Raw genomic sequence first — 23507 nt, forward strand, 5'->3', positions numbered from 1 at the left:
GCGTTTCTTCAAAGAAAACGAGGCATGAATTGATGGCAACAATTGCGACATGGTATTGCGAAGCCATAGTGCAATTTAAACGTAAACAAGCATATTTAGGGGATAGGTTTGTGCGTAGACAAAGTAACAATAAAATGTTTAAAATAGAGAAAAACTGATTATAAATAAACAGAGTAAACTTTGTAATAATAGATGGTAGCATTAAATGTTGAATGCTTTGAAACGCATATATGCGCCCATATGCGAGCATTACACGCGTTTGCCTTAACGTTAATGTATAATATTCAACATATTTGAATATGTATGTACGCCTAAGAATTCATATGCACTTATATATATGCTTTGATATAATTTCAGGTGCAACGAATTTGTTATCAAAACATTTATACGTTTGTTTACTATGTACTTCAATATATAGTTACGTGCTTCTAAGAGTGTTTGTGTAAGCAAGAATATGACTTTTATTGTAGTAGAAAACTTTTGTAGCCAAGTCTCTTCTCTCAAGAGCGAAAAATAATAATAAAAAGCAGAAATCATATACAGAAAAAAAATCAATTTTCATTGAGTTGAAACGAATTGCGGGAACGTTATTTAAAGAATTATGTAAATAAATTCGAGTGGACTAAGTTATGCAAAAAGTACTGAATCTTTAAGAAGGCAAGGTCTATCCATTCATACAGAGGCAAAATGATATTCAAATTCTACTAAAGTGAGTTTTTTGTTAATTAAGTTCAGGAATTTGCGGACTACCGGCTGCTTTCTGCCTACCAATAAGATATTGTTTTACAGATAAATTCAATACACAATGAAAAGTAATATGAGAGATTTGCTTTTATAATGTATATATATTAACACATCATCGACTAACTAAGTGAAGCTCATTGACTATACATGAATTGATAAGCACTTAACGAATTTTACTTGGCAACCGCCGATTTATATCTATATAGATTTGATGTCAATTGACATCATCCAGATTTCGTACTTACATAGCGGTAAACTTAATCTGTGTGTTTCAAATATTTTGGAAATTTATATAAAATTCGTAATGCAAGCTCATTGTAAGCGGAAAATTGATATGTGTGCACAAGATATAGTCACACATAATTGATACCATATGTGTCTGTGTATCCAAGTTAAACCCATTTTAAGTGCTTGACTTTATTCTTCTTCGGTACGGTGTGTAGCGTTGTAGAAAATATATTTTTTGTACAGAAAACTCTTAAACAATTTTCTACACAAGCAAATATCAGGTGGAAATCCTACTTAAAATAACAATACAAATATATATATAAGCATATATATAAGCATATATATATATATATATATATATATGGCTTTATTATAAATGACTAAGAACTTTTACAGCGTATACTTCAGTATCATTTACTACTTTCAGAAAATATACTAATACACATACGAGGATAATGTTTGTTGTAAGTGCAGTATGGATTTTGTGTGAAAGAAAAAGAAAGGCTTTCTGGGATGAATTAACCAGGTTTAAACCACTTTAATAGGTTCTCTTCCCGTAGGTTTTACTATATAGGTAGATCAGGATATTTTTAATATACGATGTAGCCTACACATATTTTTAGATATATTCCTTTTCAGGGCGGCATGCGTTATATTAAAAAAAATCTTTTTGGAATTTCAGTTTCGAGAACATGCAGTGGGATAAAGGCTGTTCCGTAATATTGGTAGAAAAATTTTTATTTACACATTTCATTCGTAAAAACAACAACGCAATGATTTTGCTAATCTCGTATTTAGGACGGCCGCATAGGACTTAAATCTCAGTACGGCTTGACCCTACTGACAGTAGCTATAATAAGTGCTCGGTCGGCGAAGGCCGGACGGACTTACTTATTGGTCACAAACCCATGCATCCCTTTCTTTCTGACCATCACCGTTTTTCACAGGCAAGCGACGTACCTTGGACGGTTAGTCGTATTAGAAAAAGGCAGGCAAATGTGTTGAATGACAGGATGAATGAGTGACAAATACGAAAGTTATAGAAGAGTATTTATATCATAAGAACGGTAAAAAATATTTTGATAAAGTGTTGCTACATAAATATTTCTCCCATTAGATAGGGTATACATTTTATGGATACTCCCGCAAATCATCTCTTGGCACTGCATATGAAAAGTGCAAGTCAACAAATCGTGAAATGCTCCGGCATCTTACTTACGTAGTAAGTTTCAGTTTTTCCCCACCTATTTTACCTACATAGCCGTCGATAAATGAAGAACGATAGCTTAATCTGTTCATTGTCATATTTTCGTTAAGAATTTGTATATTTGGGAAAGTAACGTAAGCGTATCTTCGCGCACTGCAATCGTAGTGATAAAAGAATTTTACACCCAGCGTTGAAGTGAAGCTTGTGGATAAATTGAGAAAATTTTGCTGTTAGTGTCATAACTTCACCCTGTTTTATGAGAAAAGCTAAAGTCAAGCGTAATGCTTATATTTTTAGGTTAGGTTAGGTAAGCTGCAAGTATAGTTTATGCCTTCTTATCGTCGTTATTATTGGCTCACATATCGCATTGTTAATACGAATAGCAATATATGTGTATGCATGCTTTACCCGCAGATACATTTATATTGACATATATTTATATATATATATGTATATATATATTTATATGTATATATGTATATATGTATATGCACATATAGATATGTAATGTGCTGTTTTTATTTGCTGAAAACCTTTGGTATTGTGTTTTTCTTGCGATATAACTCTTTTTGCAGATAACCAACCAAACTTCTTGAAATATAATAAATTTATAATGTCGGTATACATTTTCCGCTTGCTTTTTTCTTATTCAACTTTTTTCCTATTTTCTCCATAAAGTATACGCACGGTAATCTGAAGAGATTCAGATGTTGTTTTTTTTTTTCGAATCGAAATAAAAAAAGCATGAATTTGTTTACCTTTAGATTTCGGTTAAATAAAAGTTAAGTTTTTTCTTTTAAAAAATATCGTATGCATTTAATCATCATATATATATATATGCTTATAGAGGAAGAAAGGACACGCATAGAGATATAAACATATACTCATATGTGCATTGAAATTGTTTGTGCATATAGACAAGAAGAAAATTTATCTTCTGTACCGAAAAGATCTCTTCTTTGCAAATTCCATATAATAGACTCAATGATAAATTGCTGAAATTAAGAAAAACTTTTCATGAACTGGGGAATAAAAGCAGAATAAAAAAATAAATAAATAAATATAAATAAAAAAAAAAAAAAAAAAAAAACAGACATGAAAACATGATAAATGAAAATTATAAATTGCTTGTTTTGTGCAGAATAAATGTCTTAAATGAGTTTCGTTTGTGATGCATGCCCTCATGTACTAAAGCGGTGTTTAATAATAATAAAAAAATTATAGTTATTTAATAACCGAAATAAAGCGGAAAGAAGCAATTAATTTGAAAAAATTTCACATTTTAGAAGAAAGATTTTAAATATATTTAATGCTTACCAGAAAGAGGATTTTTATAAAATCTTAAAAAATACATTCTCCCAAAACATGATATTTCACTTGTTCTTTAGTTTAGCAGTAACAAGTTATTTACATCATCTTATATTTAAGTAAAAGAATTCATTTATTGGATGTAAAAAATTAGTTAGGGAGTAGCAAGTTATTTACGTCATCTTGTACCTAAGAAAACGAATCCATTTATTCGAAGTGAAACACTGGGTCGTTCCATTTCTTAGGAAAGATGTACTATGGGGTATAGAATAAAATTATAACTGCTTTATTTGAAAGGTATATATGAGGTATACGCGCAAGTTAACGTACTCAAGTAAACACGACATAGTTTCTTGGAGCTTTCTATAGACGTAGTCCTGCGAGAAAAAATGTGATTTGAAGTAATCTTTACTGGTTCGATTTAATTTGAAGGACAAAGCTGGTAAATCCTTAGCAATAAAGAACTGCGGATGCGTTTTGATGTCCAAAGGACAAAAAATCAGAATTCAGATTAGGTGAAGCAGCAACATCGACGATAAAGTTGAACATCCATGACAGGCCTATAAGGGGCAGATGTGGTGGATTTTGGTTAGTTGCATAATGACGCAATCGCGATAAAGTTCATGGTATCAGGAGTTTTCAATATGAAACAATTTGGCCCCACAGAGCAAAACTCGAGCAAGAAATGTTTGCCGTTGCAACATGGCGAGTCCTATACTCCTCCCTGTTATCCGCAAAGGTTATAAGGGTCTCATTCGTTGAATTGTTTTTTGCCCGAAGGGTGCTTCGACTGGCACCCAAAAATATGGACATTTGTGAGGATAGTCTCAACACATGAAACATTTTTTGGAAGTAGAAATCGAAAACTGCCTGGGAGGTGGCAAAATTTTTTTGACGGTCAATACTCTATTAAAATGATCCGTTAAATATTTAAGAAAAAGATTTAATTGGTGTGACCAAAGATTGAGGAGTTTGAAAATTCCATTTTCCGCACATAAACGAAGAGCCGGATTACATGCAGAGATGCTTAAAAGGATTACGCCAGTTCTGTTATGCTTAGAAGAGAAATCCTTGTTTCCCAAAAATTGCAAACTGAAACTTCTACCGCGTTTTTCTCGCAACTGTGGTTTATGAGCCTATCGTACCGCTGCCTCATTTCACTTTCCATCTTTAAGCATTGATATTTTGACTGTCAGTTACGAATAACGTTTTCATTCCTATAATCTAAAGTTCCTCGATTCAATGGTTCATTTTCGGCTATTCCTCCTCAATAGCAGAAAAAAAATTCACTTCAGTGCCATTTTTATGCTCTATACCTCTTTTGATGCAAGAGCATAGTAGGTTTTGCGGATGTATGCAGCGCCCAGAGGGACTCGAGATGGACCAGCCGATCGATTCAGAAACGGATTTTGAGTTTGTACGTTCGTCGGTCCGTCTTTTGTTCTTTTGTTTAATCCACTTTAGAAGATATTTTGATGAAATTCGGTACATTGAATTCTTTTTTGGCCCAAGGACAACTGCTGTCGAAATTGTTACGACTCGGATCACTTTTTCGCCTACTTCCCTTATAACATCTCAATTCTAAAACTTGTTACACGATTATCTTTAGGGTCGTGTAGGTTATATAATGGTGGGGCGTGGCTACCTTTAGTGTTTTTATTTGTTTTAGAATAAATTTTTCAAAAAATCCTGCGAAAGGAATATTTTTGTTCGTTTATTGTGCAAAGTTATGGCCTTTAGTGTTACAAATAGGAAAAAAAGTTATGCAAAGAAACGTGAAAAGGTAAGACGAGGTCATTTTGTCTTTAATAATTAAAAAAAAAAAAACTGTTAAGATTTTTACTTCCATACGTAAAAATCCTGTATTGACAACTCTTCTCATTTTTTCTTATATAATAGATTATAGAAAAATAAACCTGGTTTTATCGCACACAAGGTGACGATAATGGTAATGGCAATGGACGCTATGTAAAATTCGAACTAAACAGAAAAAAAGTGCCTTAACTAAATTGCTTAAATAACTTATTCAAATCTCTATGAATGATCGGAAATAGAAGAAAATTGGAAGAATTTATGGTTAAGCATTTAATTAAAGTCTTTTACGATTCTGTTTTGATGTATTTTGTTTTCTGATTGCAAATCATTTTAATTTGCTTTAAGCAAATCCCTTTGCTTTTTAGTTTGTAAATCAAAGTCTTCTTAAACGCATTTTCTTAGAAATAAATATTTTTTTCTTAAAATCCAATTTTCTACCAACCATGCTTGAGTATGATTTATTATATTTTATTCATGTTGTTATTGTATACGATATTTTCTTTTCTAAATATATTTCACTTTCTACGTTTAGCAGAAGGTTGTATATATATAATATTTATTTTTCTTTTGTACTGAATTTCTTAAGGTTTTACTTGTAAAAAATAAGTAAAACTAAGTTTTATATATAACGCATCGACGCAATATTGCATCAGTAAAAAGCAAACACACGAAACAAGTAGGAAAATTATATTCACCTGTGGTCGCATCTCTTACACCTCCCTCTTTATCTAAAAAAGAGGGAAAATCGAAAGACTGAAGTTTCGTTATTCTATAACATTAACACACCGCTGAATAAGCATTCGTAGGGCGATATACAGATTTAAAATGACTTTTATGTCCATATGGTCCTTATGATTTTTAGATAGTGCGTCGAAATTACAAGTCAAAGCGATTCTTCAATAGTGGCGACAGGTACATGTCAGTCCACAAATTTGTTGTTGATAGGTATATCTAACTTTTTCACATTTTTTGTCCTTTATATTCATATACTTGAGTAGGGATGTCTGGTTTGTAGGAGACTACCTTGATTTTACAGTTCATTTGTTTTTTGTGTTTTTCCTACTTATGGGACATGGTTCACTAAATCATTTCTTGCATCTAAGGGGATTATCTGTTATTGGGCCGTGTTCTTGTGGCCGTCCGTCTGAGGATTGGAAGCAAGTGCTTCGCGAATGGTCACTCTATTCCGACGTTAGGAATTTAGCCGCTATGGGAATTAGAGTGGGTGATTAGAGCGGAGGACCATATTTTTAACGGTGCTCTCTCTAAGGACGCTTATGTGCAAAGCTTAAACATATTTGCAATCGACGCCTTTGAAAGACGTCTTATTGCGGTGGTCAGACGTCTTATTGCGGTGGTTGCCCAGAGGCTCCCCTATGCGTGGAACTGCTGGCTGGAGTTTTTGCTGCAGCAGAATCTCCGTAGTGTGATCTTCTTCCTGACTGCCTGCGGTTGCTATAAAAATCGCGGGAACATTAAATATTTGAGGTGTTAGATAGGCCTCGCCTCCGTCAGCGGGAAGGACATGCCATTCACGTGCTCTTGATCTGGAACTTCATGGGAGCTTCGCTGTACCGCAGGATTAAGCCTGCACGGCAGGAACCTACGTAAACCGCCTGTAACACATCTGTACTCTATAAGCCTCGACATTTCTGAAAGAATGTTCATTGCGCCATGCAAGTTTCTCCCCCAAGTTTATAGGGATTGTCTAACTCTCTGGAAAGCGCCGGTTACGCAAACTTAACCCGTGATTTCTAATAGCTACTCAAAAACAAAAAGGACATACCTCTGTAATCTATAAGTAAAGAGCAAAGAACATAAGATTTTATATTTGAAAGCCTCTGTATCCTCTGTTGAGCCTATTTTTAAATGGTTTTGCTAGCTTTTTGCAGCTGCAAAGGGCCAGATACAGAGATGGCTAGACGGTCGGAAGTGGACGTCTTAGTTCTTAGTAGTAAGCGAAAGACAATCAGGCGAGTATGCCTAGAGTAAGAAGTTAAGACGAAGCGAGAATGAAAATATTTTATAGTCTTTCTAAAGCTTCCGTTTGGACATTGCAAGCGTTTTGACAAAATTAATAAACTGTCAAGTTTCCGGTCGGGGGTATAATAAGTATTAGTACATGGTCCATAAAAGTCTTATTTTTGTCTTTATTGTTCATTCAGGGAATGCTGTGTGCGAGGCAAGCGTATAGTTTATTTACATGATGCTTGTTATGATAACTGAAGCCCACAAAAAAATTTGCTTCTCCGGAATAATATATATATTTTATGACATAAGCATTTTCTCTCCAAGTGTATGTTTGATGAAGTAAACCCAACAGAAATGCGTTAAATTATGTACTTATGCTGTACGCCGAAGAACAAGATCCCTATGCGTCTTCCATCGTATTAGAAAAAGTGCGGCGTCTATTTTTTTTTTTTTTTTTGAGAGGAATGTAAATAAGAAAATTATTATATCTCTTGGAGAGATATTGTGTGCACCGCCTGTTCAATAGCCTTAAAGCTTTCAGATCAGTTGGTTCATCCTGCTCATTCCTAACAGGATATTAGTGAGTGCGGAATGAATTTTAAATCCTTTTTGCTTCATCTTGCCATTTTATGATAATTATTTTGTGAAATTTGTTTGAAAATTAGCTTCCTGGAGTTTCTATTAAGAGACGGGCAGCTCGTAGCAAGTGTTGGCTTATTTTAGTTCGTTTTTTTTTTTTTTTTTTGAGTGTATTTACACTTAACAATTCGTCACATTTTTTGCCATCAACTGAGATCATATGGGTCAAGTACGTTTCTCTAAACACATTTTTTTTCCAACAGAATGGTTCCGTCCATGAATTACTGAACATTTCGACGTTCGCCTATTGTAATGTGTAACATGCTACAGTCTTTTACAGCTCTGGCAGTCACGCTCCCAAGCGAATAATTGTCATCTCAAATTGATTCATTGAAAAAAAAAAAATTGCTTTTTTCATATTCGTATTCTAATTTTTCTTGCAACAACTACCATAAAACCAATTTCATATTTTATATCAATTTTTGTTCAGTCTATGATGCCCATGTTTGAATGTCACAAGCCAAATGAAAGCCTTAGTTGACTTGTATCCTTCGGCGACGACGATGAAAATGCATGAGTTCCACAATAAGCAATAAAGCAAGTAACATAAAGGAATCTTTTTTTTCCATTAAATTTTCCAAGAAGTAAAATATTGCTTGCAGGTAAAATTTGCTTGCTTAAGTTAAACTGCAATAGTTTGCTTTATAAAAACCTTAGTTACGTACTCAAATAAGATTATTTTAACGTCGTCCTTCTCTAAAAATTTGAATTTGTTTAAGAAAAAAAAAAAAAGAAGAAGAAAAGGAAAGCGAAGATTTGTACTCTCACAAACAAAGTCACGCGCACATACACACACACACACACACAAATAATCTAACAAAGATAAAAGGAAAAATCTTTATAAGCTAAAGATTAGAAAAATGTGTAAACATTTTCATTTTAATTAAAAAAACACTTAAATTGATTTTGTTACTTAAAATCGAGCGTATTTATCATTAAATTAAGTTAATCGTCTCCTAAACTTTTACTACAAACTGCGCATGGATGACTACATGGTTGAACAGGATTTAGGTTCTCATTCATTTTTGGTGTTTTGAGAGCAAATAACTCGAACTCAATCATCGGTTATTCGATTTAGCCCTCCACTGGACAGCTCACCTTAATTAATTTAAAACAGTTATTTGCCAAAGAGTAAAAGAAGAAGAGCTTTTAATAAAAATAATACGTTCTGTATGTTATGTACGGTATCCACAGTCAATAATATCTGTGTATTTGTTGATAACTTTTAATTGAAATTAAAAAGTATTGGTTACAAAAAATTAATAATCGGAAAACTAACGATCACTATCTACGGTCTTCGTCGCTTCTCGGTCTTCGTAGCGAAGTCGCCAAGAAGGCCGAAATAGTCATTGATCTATTTTCGCATATCTTCAACTGAACGGGTGTTAACGAGATGGAGATAGTTTTGCGTAGTAATCTGTAATCGAGAGCAGTTCCCAACTGGAGTTGAAGATCATTTCCTTGGCTGTTTTTGCTGCGGACAGATATGAACGGCTTTTTGTCTTTAAGCGCGTCCCCAAATTTGATTAGTTGGGCTTGAGATCGTTCAGATTTTACAATTTCGCCAGTCTTTAGGAATTCACAGCAAATGTGAATTCTTAAAAGTTCATAGTACCAACAGAGTCCTTATCGCTCAGCCAAGCCAACTTTATCCTGCAATCGGAGATGCGGGTCATGGATATTGTGCTCCATATGTGTGCTTGGGTGTTAATGGTGGTGAATATGAAAACAAATTATTCGTTATGAATTAACGTCATTAAGCACTTTGCACTTACCATTTCTTTGGCACTTGACGCTTGACCTTCCCATCAATCAAAAAAAATGATTTCATTGGAACTTCAGTGAATGTTGTGTGAAACGTAAAGATGTCATTTTCAGAAGAAGAAGTCAAGGTTTTATTGAGCGTGTCATGTTACTAATTCCGATACGGTTTTCGTAAATAAGCGTTAAATTATTGAAGTTTGTAATGTGTGCAAAATAAGGCGGAAGGAATTTAGCATCTTTTTTGCGTTTACCAGAATCTAATGGAAAATTTATTTTATTCATTCCAATTGAACTTATTGAAGTTTTTTGCTTAGATAATGTCTCATACTGTTCTTCTATTATTATTTTACCTAACGGAAAATTTAAAACTCTTTATCTCTTCCTTTATTTTCTTTTTATACGGTTAACAATCTCCTTTAGATGTCTATTTGACGGATAGACGCAAGCTTTCAGGATGTTTGCTTATTTTCATGTTCATTTCGTTTATAGAGTCGTTTCTCTTGTTTTCTCGTTTATTTTACCATACTAAGCTTATACCGGAGTAAAGCCTTAAGCCACTGCTTAATTTTGCTGTGATCAGTAGAAAGAGGTAGAAAAAACAAAACGAAGAAATAAAAAAATGAAAAAACGGTAACGACAGGAAAAAACATATTAAAATTGTGTTTCCAGTTCACAGCACATTCATTACAATTGTGTTAAATCCAAATCCTACTCATGGTCGCAAACACATGCCTACAGACTTGCATAGATTTTCAAAAAGAATTCACATCTACGTTATAGATTCTTCTACATATATGTTATGTATATTCGTACCTTCCTTTCTATAAAAAAATATCAGTCGGTTTTTCATCTTATTTTCTTTTTTTTTATATCGCAATAAAAAATGAAAAACAAAAAAAAAAACAAATAAAGAAAACAAGTAAGAAAATTATATTCGGTATTGACCGAATCTTTTATACCCATTGCCGTGATCTTAAATCAAAGAAAAGAATTGCATTTTCATGCTCTATAATGTTTAGTGCGCGTGGCTGACTTTTTCTATTTTCAGAGCAAAAGTGGAAATTTTGAGAGGTGTATATATATTGTACGTTATAAGTAATAAGTAACAAATACGAGAAGCAAAGGTGTTCACAGTTTACGTTACATAGATGTGTGGACGTTGTAGGCGTGTCCTTTGACAAGTTCAGATCATTTTCAAATTCTTATGCAATTTGTAGGCGATATCTTCAGGTTTTCGGAGGGATTCTACACAGTTCTGCAACGGACAGATGGACAGACGAACGTTCAGACATACTTAGATTTCGATTTTGAAACAGGCCAACAATTTATAGAATAATGGAGTTTTTGAAGCTTATTTCTTCGTGTTATAAAAATATTGGAAAAGAATTAAGTTCTAATACACGATAGTAGTGCGTAAGCGAGGTTAGTTTTTCCCATTTTTGTACAGGTTTTACGGCAGCACTTACACGATATACGTCAAATTTTTGTATATAGATCTGCTGCAGTTTATGAGAAAAAAACCAATTTCTTTCTCCTTTTGAAAACCGCAGGTTTTCTCAATGCGTCTCGCGATTTGTCCATTTTCAATATCAACCTGCGTGCAAGAGTTTCCAATGTTTCTGAGAGATGGGCACACCGATATGTTCAAATCGATGCAGAATATGATGCCGATCAAGTATGTAAACAGTTTGATGGGTCTCTGAAGCTTCCATCTCGACGTTGCAAATGTATTGATAAAATGAATATACCCCCCGCATCCTTCGGTGATGGGTGTAAAATTCAGCTTAACAAATACACCGAAAAATGTTGTACCCATTTTACGTTTGTTGTAGTTATAGTTGTTGCTTTTTGTTCATTTTTAATATCAGCACTGGCTTAAAGGTTGTTTTACAGTATAACATTTTTCCTGCTTGTGCTGGATATCTTGTTATTTTTAACTTGTCAGTGTGTTCACGTACGAGAGCATACGTCCTGACATAAGCACATATTTATATGTATTGCCAGTCAGTTAAGTTTCGCCAACAGCCATATCAATGATCTACAGGTGCATTACCTCTCAAACCATTACAGCTCGTAACATATTCATGGTAATATAAGCATCAACCAAGAGCTATGGTAAAATTTAACCTTTACGTAAACATAAAATGTTAGTATACCGCACGAGCGAACACTTTTCTCTCTTAGATATTTTTCATTTTGTTTTTTGATTTTTTTTCTTTTTAGTTTACAAACTAAACAGCAACATAACGTAAATTTTTGTATATAAAGAAAAAAATCTGGTTGCTCATCCACAATCATCCAAGTATATATGTAAGTATGTATGTATGTATGTATGCATGTATGTAAATAAAAGTACATTTTTTCGTTTTCTCTTTATACAACTATTAAAAATTCTTGGTATGTGTAGCATAATTTTGCTTATGGGATTTTAATGGTAACACGAAATGCTAAACAGAAAAGTTTTCTTTTTTCTTATCATTAATTTCACTTTCATGTTGACAAACGCGATGAAATTTAAGCACCGTATTGTTATTGCTGCTTTGTTTTTCTTATTCGAAAATTGCTTTTATTTTATATTTAAGGAAAAAAAGTTGATTAAATGTCGAGAAGTTTATAAGCTGTGAAATAAACGCTGAATAAGGTAAATATATAAATGGTATATGGAATCTATTGCATCATTGCATCATTGAAAGCTCTTCTTCCTCTTCATCTTCTTTACTAGAAATCAAAAAATCAACAATAAATTCCCAGTGACCGTGTGACAATTCTATTATTGATAGATACGATTTGAAGTTTCATCCGTGAAGCTTCATATTGTCTGCGTTACACATAAACAAAAGGTGTTACCCTACACTTTCTTTCTGCAGAACAAAATGCTATTTAATTATTGAGGAACAATATGCTATGGCCGATCTACGCTCATCGGCATACCAAGTATTCCTATCAAGACTATTTGTTTATTCCTGGGATTAGCGCGAAAGCATCACAAAGAATCTACGTAATTGTTGTCCTTTCACAGTAACTACTAAAATACTATTAGTTTTATTATGCCCATCACCGAAGGATGAGGGACATATTCATTTCGGCAAATAGTTTGCAATGCTTTAGAGATCCCGCAAAGCATATATACTCTTGGTCGGCGTCAAATTCTGCATCGCATGTCTGTCTGCTCGTCTAGTTAATGTCTGTTGTAATCATTGGCTGTAATCCTGGCTGCAAAAATGAAGCTGCCGGCTCCAAATTTTGCAAAGCCATTGGAAGTTCTTGCACGCAGATTGGCATTGAAAATGGGTCAAATTGGTCGAAGGACACCGTACTACGTAAAGTGAGGATACTTTCTTTATTCAAGAGGAATAAAAAATTGGTTTTTGCTAATTTTTACTATTGTTATGATACTATAGTACCTGTACGAAAATGGAACAAATTGACCACGCCTATCCAATATTGTAGTATATCGAAAGTCAGTTTTTTTTCAATATCTTTATGACGCGAAGAAGCTAGCTTTAAAAACCCCATAAAGTATATAAGTTTTAGGCCAGCTATAGACTCGATATGCATATAAGCAGGTCCGTTTGTCTGTCTGGCCAACTAACCAGTGTCTGTGGAAAACATTTTTGCGCTCGCAAAAAGGAAGATGTGCGTAAAATTGTGCAAAAGAGTTTGAAAATTGCCAAAACCAATAGATCTGTAAACAGTTCAGTACTGAAGAAAAATTAGTGCATTTTATGCACTTACTTTAGAGAGCAAGTATTTAAGCGAAGACTTGACGTGCATACATTTCTTATATCAATAATACTGCATTGAAAAGGTTGAAATTTAGTTGACAAAAGAATTTTCTACTGCGTAAAAAAGCATAATATATATATATATATATATGAACCGAACAGCATTGTTGTGAGAAAAGAAAATACACACACCCAAGCTTATAGAAAACGCTCGTAAATGACGTATTCGCTGTTTCTCAGTTTCTATGCATTTTTTTGCTAAGGTTTTTTTCTACTTGAAATTTCTCAGTGAAATGTGGTGTAAACGCAGGGGTGGCAGGCATGCCAAACAACTTATAAAATGCATTAATAAATTAAGTAATAAAACCTAACTATAAAGTGGTTATGGTAGAAGTGAAAAATGAGTGAAGGAAACCCTTAAATTAAATTTGGTAAATTGCATGTAATAGTCGAGTGGCAATTTAATGAATTTTTTTTTTAATTTTTGTTTTTACTTAAATGCTTGATTGCATTTTATATGGTGGCTCCAATTAAATAGAAAATTTTAGTTTAATATTTAAAAAATATTCAAAATATTTAAGTCAAGTATGTTGTATGCTTTAAGAGTGGGTGGAGATCATATTAAATAATTTAATATATAAATGTGTTAAACCTAGCGGCCTCGTAAGTTTATATTATTCGCTTGAAGTGCAAAAGAAAGTTTCAAACTTTCAAATGAAATACACCATAAAAAGGAGTACTAACTTCAGTCGGACAAGGCCTGCCCTACACTTCTTCGCCTAATAGATGCTTAGGCGTTTATGCAAGACTAGGTTAAAATATTGGCTCATTCGATAGCCATACGTTTCCTGCAACATTTGTCAAACTATTCCGCCCATGTAACTAAATAAATATTTGCGCCTCCTTGGTTTGCTTTAGCAGACTTCCAGGCGCTTAACACTTCATTCGATTATCTGTTATTCTGCTTCTTTGCCCAACCGTCCATTTATCCAGTTCATGGCTCGTTCATTCATTTCTTCCTTTCATCCATTTACTCTCACATATGTTCACCAATTGACATGTTCTCGCCTGCTTGTCCATCTACATGGCTATATATTCGTCTATTTATGACTCTATTTTTTTCTATCCCTTTTTAGATCGATTTATCCAGAATAACTAAAAACTAAAACGTCAAAAATGTTAACTGAAAATCGAAAAAACATTTGGTTGACAACTTATTTATGGCGACTTCGATTTAAGATTTCAGCAGCCGTCGCAATCATGCAAGAACCTATAAAAGCAGATTTTCATTTATTTGTTTAAAAAGTGTACTCATAAGACAAAACTAGTGCACACAAGAATTTGGTTTTCGGGTATCTCTGAAAACATGTTAGTCTATTGCTCAAATGCTCTTACCCTCGAAAGCTAAGATGAATGCTTAAAATTTGGAAACAAATGCAGTTGTTAATGTATCTTTTCATGAGCAGCGACCGTTCGCAGTATGGAACTTGGGGTCTGAATATGCCGCAATAAAATAGTTTTAAGCGACCTGCCGCGGTTATGGATAAACTACAAATGTTATAAATGATGAGTATTTACTATTACTTTTAAGATGATTTTAGTTTAGTTACCCGGTGTTGTTCCCAAACATTCTTAATCATTCATTCATTTATTCATTTTAAAATAATTTCACTTTAAGAAGTATTCTGAGTTACCTGTTCTTTTTTTACATATACCCTATCAATTGTAGTTTCACAAGGAATAGCCGAAATTGTAAATCATGTAATTTTAATGCATTCGTTTGCAAAAAATGTTGTAATTCATTCCATAGAGGATTTGCAGACCAGATCAGCGTGAATCGCAGAATTCACTTAATAATGTCTGTCCCTGTTAGCAGTTACGATTGCGATTTCAAAAGATGAAGAAGAAACTTTCTACTCAGTGTGGTCAATCAAAGTTCGAAAGTCGCTCGACGAGGGAACCACAGCGTTTTACGTTGCTTTCGTTCCGAAAGGAGCTTCTCGTAGAACGAAACCGTTTGTGATCATCGGTGCGTGTATAATAAAAAAACTCTATCGAGGAGGGAAGGATCTTAAAGGAGAACCATTAACTTAAAATGCAAACGCGATGTCAGGTTTGCTCGATAAGGAGAACCGTAAATCGATCCCGACTCATGAGAAACAAAAAAAAAAAAAAATTATCCATAAAGTGTTGCTAATCGTATAATAAATACTATATAACATTTTGAATTATGAACTATGAGTTATGGTCGATATTATTGAATAAAAGAAACTTTAGTTCTTTTTGTAATCGATTGTAGTACGCAAGTTACTTGAGTAAATTAACTGATTCGACTCATTTCGAATATCTCTCTTCTTCTTTTTAATTCTTTTCTTTTGCGAAGAATATTGATATCGCTTACCATTTTCTGCCATCTTTGTTATTTTCTGCATGTGTCGACAAAATGTTTCGTATTCACTGTTTGTCGGTGCTTCCGTTGTTTTTACTGCATGCATATGCTTAGTAAACGCTCCAACAATAGCCGCCATACGATCGAATGCACTCACATTTATATCACCGTTCGGTAATCTGCAATTGCATTTAAGAAAGCAAACGACATAAAAGCAATGGAAATTTACACATTCGTTGGAATATTTTTAAATTCATAAAAATACAATTTTTATACGTCTATATAATAAAACGAAGAGAGTTTATTTTATACCCTCTTCACTCATACCTCCACATGTGCTCTATACGTAACGCATGTAATAGACTTGAGTATGTATAATCTTGATCGGTGTAAGAATTTAATCAGACCGGGTTTTGTTCTTCGAGAGTTGCAAATTTCACAATCGGAAAACTGTAGATGGATATCTGAAGCTTATCTCATATATTCTTAACGTGTCTTCACAACACAAACTGCAATGAACGTGACGAACCCAAAACGGTTGAAAAAATGTACCAAACTAGTGGAGAAAAAGCAAAAATGCTATAGTGGGGCAAAGCCCACCATTGAGTACACTACATCACCTCGCTTAATACAGTTACTCTTATGACGACTTTCCAACATTAGGTGTGATTTGGCAAATGGTTAAAAAAGTAAACCGATCCGAACAATTTTTAATAGGATTCGTTCTTGAGCGAAAACATGACTGTGCAGTAGATTGTATTAAAATATCTCAAAAATTGTGACCCGTAGGTTGAACACAAGAAAACAGGACGGACAGACGAGCCAATAAACTTATATCAATTGAGAAAGTGAATCGAAGTAATCGGTTTAATAAAGGATGTGATTGTGTCAAGTCCTTTTAAGTGTTGCATAAATCCGCCCAATTTTAATATATCACAAGTACGGTAGAGTATAAAACAGAGAAAAGATACATGTCTAACCTATATGAAGTGTATAAAATTTCAATTGCTTAAGCGTAAAGTTACGTTCTAAATGTGATGGCTTTTATCATGAGAGCAGCTATTATAAGACTAAATGACTAGCACGCGGCTTCTTTCTGATAATAAACATTGTCTATGAAATCAACTGTAAAAATCATAGGCCGATGATTAAAAAGGGCTATCAACAAATCATGCAGCAATTGAGAAACTTATATTCGGCCACGAATTCTTCTGCTTCTGGATGCTGCAAACGGTTTGCAAAAAAATTTAAATTTAAATAACGTTTTTGGTCGTTTCCACTTTTGTTAAGATGCTACAGGAGCACCCATAGAGTACGAATGCAAACTTTGATCTTTGTAACCGCCGTGTATAAGAAATGAGCAAAAAATCAACATTTTTTGATTTTTGTAAACACAGATGGCCCCGGGTTATGTAGGTTTGATCGGCATGGCTCAATTACAAAGAGAGACCGACCGGGTGGTTTAGAATTTGATTTCTTTTCAAGCGGAAGACATCCCTACCAAAGTGATGTCTCTATTATCTCAGCCTCTTACGAGGAGAAATAGTGTAAATTAAGTTAATTATGATGCTAATTTTTAAACTCTTCTTTATTCCCCCCCAACTATTTCATTATTCCCCCAAATTTCATACCAAAGTGAAAAACATCTTTGCCTTTATTTGCGTGAATTTTTTTTTCGTAAAAATTAATGAATTGCTGAACGTTACGTCTCGTACTGCCTTCGAGACATTTCCATTGGAAATTTCTTTAAAATATTGTGTATTTGCTTTCTCGAAACATTTTAGTTCCAATTTTCTTGTTGGTCTAAATATGTTTAAAAAATTTTATCTTCTCTTTCTTATTTTTTTTTTTTTTTTTAATACCAATAAACGGAATAGTTTATCGAATTGCCTATTATGCTCTACATACCTATGCATGTCCCCAAGGAGGTGTTAAGAAATTTTTGTATACTAAAGAAGAATTTTTTCGTAATACTGAATAGTTTTACAGCAATAAAATGTTTAAAATTTTACTAGTTTACACTTACTTCAAAGAGAAGCAACGAAGGAAAGTAAAGCAAACTAAGACAACGCATAACTGCTAGTACTTTTTGCATGGTTATCTTCTTATTTCTACTGTTATTTTATTTTATTTTTTTTTTTAAGAAATAAAAATATATAAATACCTAGTTTAAAAGTGTATTATGACTGCAAGGAGTTTCAGGTGAAACTTAAGATTACATATATATACATGGATCTAAAAATGGTAGTTGAAACAAATAAGTGCAACATAATAATAAAAATAATAACAACAACTGCAGCAATAGTAAAAAGTGTATTTCTATTGGAACCCCTGAAGCATATACACAAAATGCTTAGGAATATAAAATGTTTGCACTAAAACAAAATTTAAAAAGAAAATGCAGTCACGTGCTAGCATCTCATACCTCAATGCTTTATCGGAATGGTCTACGAAAAGAATGCTTTCGAATGAGCTTAATACGATAAGAATAGAAAGAAAATATTTAAAAGAAAAGATTGCTACGGGAGGAACACTGTATCCAAAATTTCGAAGAATCTCTGATACCCATCATCTCAAGCACATCAAACAAATATATGCCGGACAGTATTCGTTGATTGCCATCGATAAATATTTATCAGAAATTTTAAACCAATATCTTCCGTATGTTCTCACTTATGGATCATAGGGAGCTTTCGTTGTGATTGTCGGAATTTGAGGAGAAATATTAAAATATGTTAGTGCAATTTCAATCCTCACTCCTATTTTCATGAAGGAAAGGGTGAAGGCGAGCTCAATTAGGTAACAGAATAGATAGTCGGGACTAACTAGTTGTCTTGCAATCATCAAATATGTATATATGGTTTTTCAAGTGGCAAGATTCTATTCCACGCACTGTCATACACCATAACGCTTCGATAGAAAGATGAAATTAGCTTAGAACTAGAATTTATCTTGTTAAGAAAGTTTCTAGGAGTAAATGTATACGATAGACTTAGTAGGTTATTTGCTTGAATCAACATAATTTAGTAAAAGAGATTTACTGGACTTTGAATAGAAAGAAGTTAGATATTCACCATGCAATACGATATTTTTTTATTATATCGATCTGTTCAGAGTCACTTTATGAACCAGAATCACTTGCTAAATCGATCCGAGCTTGCCTGTCCCTCTGTCCATCTTGTTTTCTTTTGTTCAGCATAGACACCACAATTTTGGAGACATTTCGATGCAATTTTGTATGGTAATATATTTCAGTCTAAGTATGAAAATGGTTTCGATCGATTCAATTTTTCGACCACATCCCATATAAACCCTGGTTTTTGAAAGCCCTTGTGTGAGTAACTGTAGAAGGGGGTAGGCTGGCCATGGTCCACCGGAGTGATTTTCTTGCCGTATTATTATATTATATCATTATAAGTTATTATTATATGTCAAAGACGCTACTATTAGTTTGATATTCATTAACACGTTCTCTGTCAAGCAGCCACCCCCACGTCTCCTATACCTGTTTTCGGTACATGTTAGCAAATTTAATAATTCTAAATGATGAATACCTTTATCGTTACAAGTCTCAAAGAGTGTTGTGAACACCATCCAAATCGCATAACATAGCAGTAACAATAATACATTTTAAGATTCTAATATCTTGAAGTGTACTGAAAACAGCACATGCTTATTACTTACATAATGGCAAGGAGGAATGACTAAGTGGCCGGAAGGACATAGTCATGTTTATGATGTCACCTTCTTTCCAATGTTACAAATCGGACCAAGTGTTAAATTCTACTCTTGTTATCATGTAGCGCTTATAAAAATACAATAAAATAAAAATAAATAAAGAAGTTATGTTAAGAAAACACAACAGAAATCAAAGGGAGCTTCCTACGAGAGTTTGTGTAAGACTTCTCAACTTGACTTCCTTTAAATAAACGTTCGACATTCATTGGTTAGTACATTAAAAGCATGCACTAAACAATGCCATTTTCTTTAGTCAATTGCTATCTTTAGTCAATATCGGAGAATACCAATGTCAATAAGATTCTCGTAACTGAAAGAGAGGTGAAAAAGAGAAAAAAGAAAATGCTTTGTTTGTCTGCCGAATAAAGATAAGGGATTTTTTCATTCTTTAAAAATTTAAGTTTATACACGACATCAAACCATCACACAAGTTACTCAGGCTTATAAATTATATCATTTATTCACTATTTCCCTATACCTGTGCGCACATGTACATAGTTGTGTGCATATTTCGTTTGTAGTCTTACATAAACATGGTAATAAAGGACTTGTTGGAGAAATGTAGGTATTCATGAATGCAAATGCAAGAATTTATTGATATATTAACAATGACATCAACTTCACAATACCAATTCTAACATACTCTTATTGTAAACTCATTGTTATTTTGTTAAAGTTCTTCTATTTTTATCTTTGTATATATAAGCATTGTTGGGGGTATTTTCAAAATCATTAAATTCTAACTTCTAGTTATTTTTCTACCTCTGTACGTGCCGAGCTTCTTTTGCACAAGCACCAAAGATGTCTTTCCGTTTATGACTGACAAATTTTCGGTTACATTTATGCAATTGTCTGCACTTTGCAATTGTCTTGTATTTGACAACCAAATACCTGAGGATGTTTTAATAACTATTATTGTATGCTATATTTAACAATGTAACGCACTGTTAACATAACATAAGTTTGCTTGTAAGTAAAGGGGCGAACATGTGTAAAAGTTTTCCATTCTAAGCAATAAGAATGCGGCACATTGTAACTATTATACCTTAACGGATGCTTAAAGAATATCAAAAAAAAAAAAAAAAAATCCATAGAACTTATTCATTACCAAACTAAAACTTTAAACTTGTTTTATATAATGGCAGGAAAAGAATAAAATAATGAATTAAAATAAAAAAATAAATTTTTTTCAAAATTTAAATAACAAGTTACATGTGCAGTTCGAAGTTAGTTGACTCCTTTCATTTAAACAAATTTCTCGGAGAGTTTAAAGAAATTTATCGCTACATAGAACAAAAAACGAAGAAGGCGAAAGGGAAACCTGGGATTAAATATTCTGAGCTGCCATAATGGTGAGTGGATAAAAGTCGTGATTACCAAGTCGGTGTTCCTCGGATTTTGATACTCATCCACTCTTCCAGTCTTTCCTCCTTTCCTTCTTTGCCTCTTTTTCTTTTTTCTCATTTCTTTCTGACCACCACTGACATATGCATATAAGAAAACCTTTCCAGGGCGATTTGTCAAAAAAAAGAAACTATCAAGAAAAACGTTTCAACGTTTCTCATTCACAAAGTTCCTGTTAACCCACCAGCCAGATTACATGGTATGGACCACGATGTCTAAGAATATACATATATATGTAGAAGAAATCTTTTTAGTTCATATTGTTATGAAATTCGCTTTTATGAGATACAGTCCGTATCACTAGATCGTGGATATTTTGATCAAGAGAAATGCACTTCAAAGTTCTTTTATTTTACTACCTTGTCTTTCACAACAGTAGGAATATTTATTTACAATTTATTTTGGCGGTACTCTCAACTTCTACGTTCTTGCCAGACTAACTCTACTTTTCACAAATATTCGATTTATATACAATTTTACAGGAATGTTACATGGTTATGGTCTAATCCCAGCCTGGTTTTTCCTCTAATCGTTTCCATCGGCCTGCACCTGCATGACGAGCTTGCGAATATGCACTTAGCTTTTACCTGTTTGCTTTTCCACTAATCGTTTTCATTGGCCTGCAGCTGCATGAGGCGCCTGCGAATGCTCATTTGGTTTTCCTTTCTTTAGGGAATTTGTTATTACGAAAATTACTTAGCTGACATTAACTGGATTTGGGATTTTCGTAACAATATCATCAGAGATCGAGGATTTCGATTCTGTTGATTGCCCATCTCGTGCCTCATCGTATAAGAGAATTTTTGCGTCGCGAAAGCTTAGACAATTTTCCACGTTTTAAATTTGGCTGAACTTCTTAAGCTGAATGATATTTCTATCGTTCACACGCACAAAATGAGAAACGTAAAACCATAACAATGCAATAATAAAAGCTATTATTATCAACTGATAATGTTTAGCATTTTATTTGCTAAGCCATCGGAAAAGGTTCGTCTTCTTTTTTTCAGGAAGATATTGGCTCCATTCCTATAACACGCTAAAAAAGATAGGTATGTTGCCATAAAAGAATATGCTACGAATTTATTATATTGTGGCTTCAGTAATTAATATAATTAAGCCAACAAAGATAGAACATTTGTGTGCATTGGTAAATTTTTATACATTTCTTGTGAAAAAGAACATTTATTATTCAACGGCCATCAAATTTGCATTTGCATATGGAACGTATCTACAATGTTATAGAGAGTCGACTAAATGTATGTTTGTTTTATTTATATTAAGTATGAGTACGAAATAATGTCAAGAAACTAAAGAAAAGGAAGAATTACTTGCCCACTTTTGGTTATAAACGAATAATTTGGGATAAGTTGTGAATGGACTGACATATACAGACGCACAATGCACCACTCACAGGCATACAGCCCGCTTCGGCAGACCAACTTGCTGTTTTTTCAATTACTTCCTTGGCATTTGCTTTAATATTGCTCTTGAGTTTGGTAATAAAAAGCAACCAAATCCGCCAACAAAGTGTGGCCGTTATAGAGTGTCTCATATACAAAACTGCATACATAAAAATGTGCACGTATGCTGCGTAGTTTTGGACATGAACTTAGTCGTTAATCCCTGACATAATGTTTAATTAAGGGACAATGTCGTTCATGATTGCAAGAGCTTAAGAATTTAAACCTCACAATAAAACTTTGCAGCACATTTTTGTTTATTTATTCATTTTTTTGGTGACTCGCCAGTTCATTACTCTCTATAGTTGCGTCTGTAATAAAAGTAGGATTATTTCCCTCGTTGTTGGTGGCTGTTTAATTTTTTGTTTTTCATGCTACAGATGTATATCTATCGAATCTGTATTTGTTAATTTCAACTGCCAAACTTCAGATATGGAAAAATTCTTCATAAAAGTTGGAAAAGCAAAGGATTCTTCTTGAACACAGCGCGTGCAGCGTCATGAAATATTGACAAAATCCGTCTGAACATAGGTACTCTCTAAAAATAGTATGAATAAGCCAATAGTCATCTTGCATATGAATGTTATCCTACGAACTTATTGAATGATGTATTGTTTTACGTAATAAAGCAAATTAACATACGTAAATTTAAACATTGAATCCCACAACAACGCATTAACAGAAATTTCAGTAAAGATTTAAATGAGTAATTTGGTAGTGTCTAGAAATCATTCTGCCTGAAAGATGTGATTCAATTTGTTGTTTGTATTATTTATGTGAAAATCTTAAAGAACGGGCCATAACGAAGCATTAAATGCTTAAAGTCTCGGGTGAAATTAATTCAGGCGTAAAACGGTACAAAAAGGAAACTATTGTCTTTATATATTAGCTCATCTTTATGCATAGATCTGAACATTAACGTACATTAACTTTCTTAATAAACTTTTAAACTTTAGTTTTCTTTTTAAGTGTACATAAGTTACTAAAATTTGAATAAAGACAACTTTCTTCTGCTGTTGTTTTTAGCTTTCCTGAATCGCAAGTCTAAACTTTCCTGCATTTGTGTGCTTGTGCCGGCGAACAAAAGACTACGGCATGAAGAGTTAAGAAAAAAC

The 23507-nt window shown here is 33.4% G+C and overlaps 1 protein-coding gene across 1 annotated transcript in view; it reads right to left on the reverse strand.

The window, feature by feature from the left end:
• LOC119635444 overlaps positions 1-23507 on the reverse strand; it is a 158287-nt gene that overhangs the window by 51324 nt on the left and 83456 nt on the right. The window contains exon 11 of the mRNA XM_038030252.1: positions 15803-15969. Within this exon, the coding sequence (XP_037886180.1) occupies positions 15803-15969 (167 nt within the window). The remainder of the gene's footprint in view (positions 1-15802; positions 15970-23507) is intronic.

Source organism: Glossina fuscipes, unplaced genomic scaffold (genome assembly GCF_014805625.2).
Source record: "Glossina fuscipes isolate IAEA_lab_2018 unplaced genomic scaffold, Yale_Gfus_2 26, whole genome shotgun sequence".
Taxonomy (NCBI): Eukaryota; Metazoa; Arthropoda; class Insecta; order Diptera; family Glossinidae; genus Glossina; species Glossina fuscipes.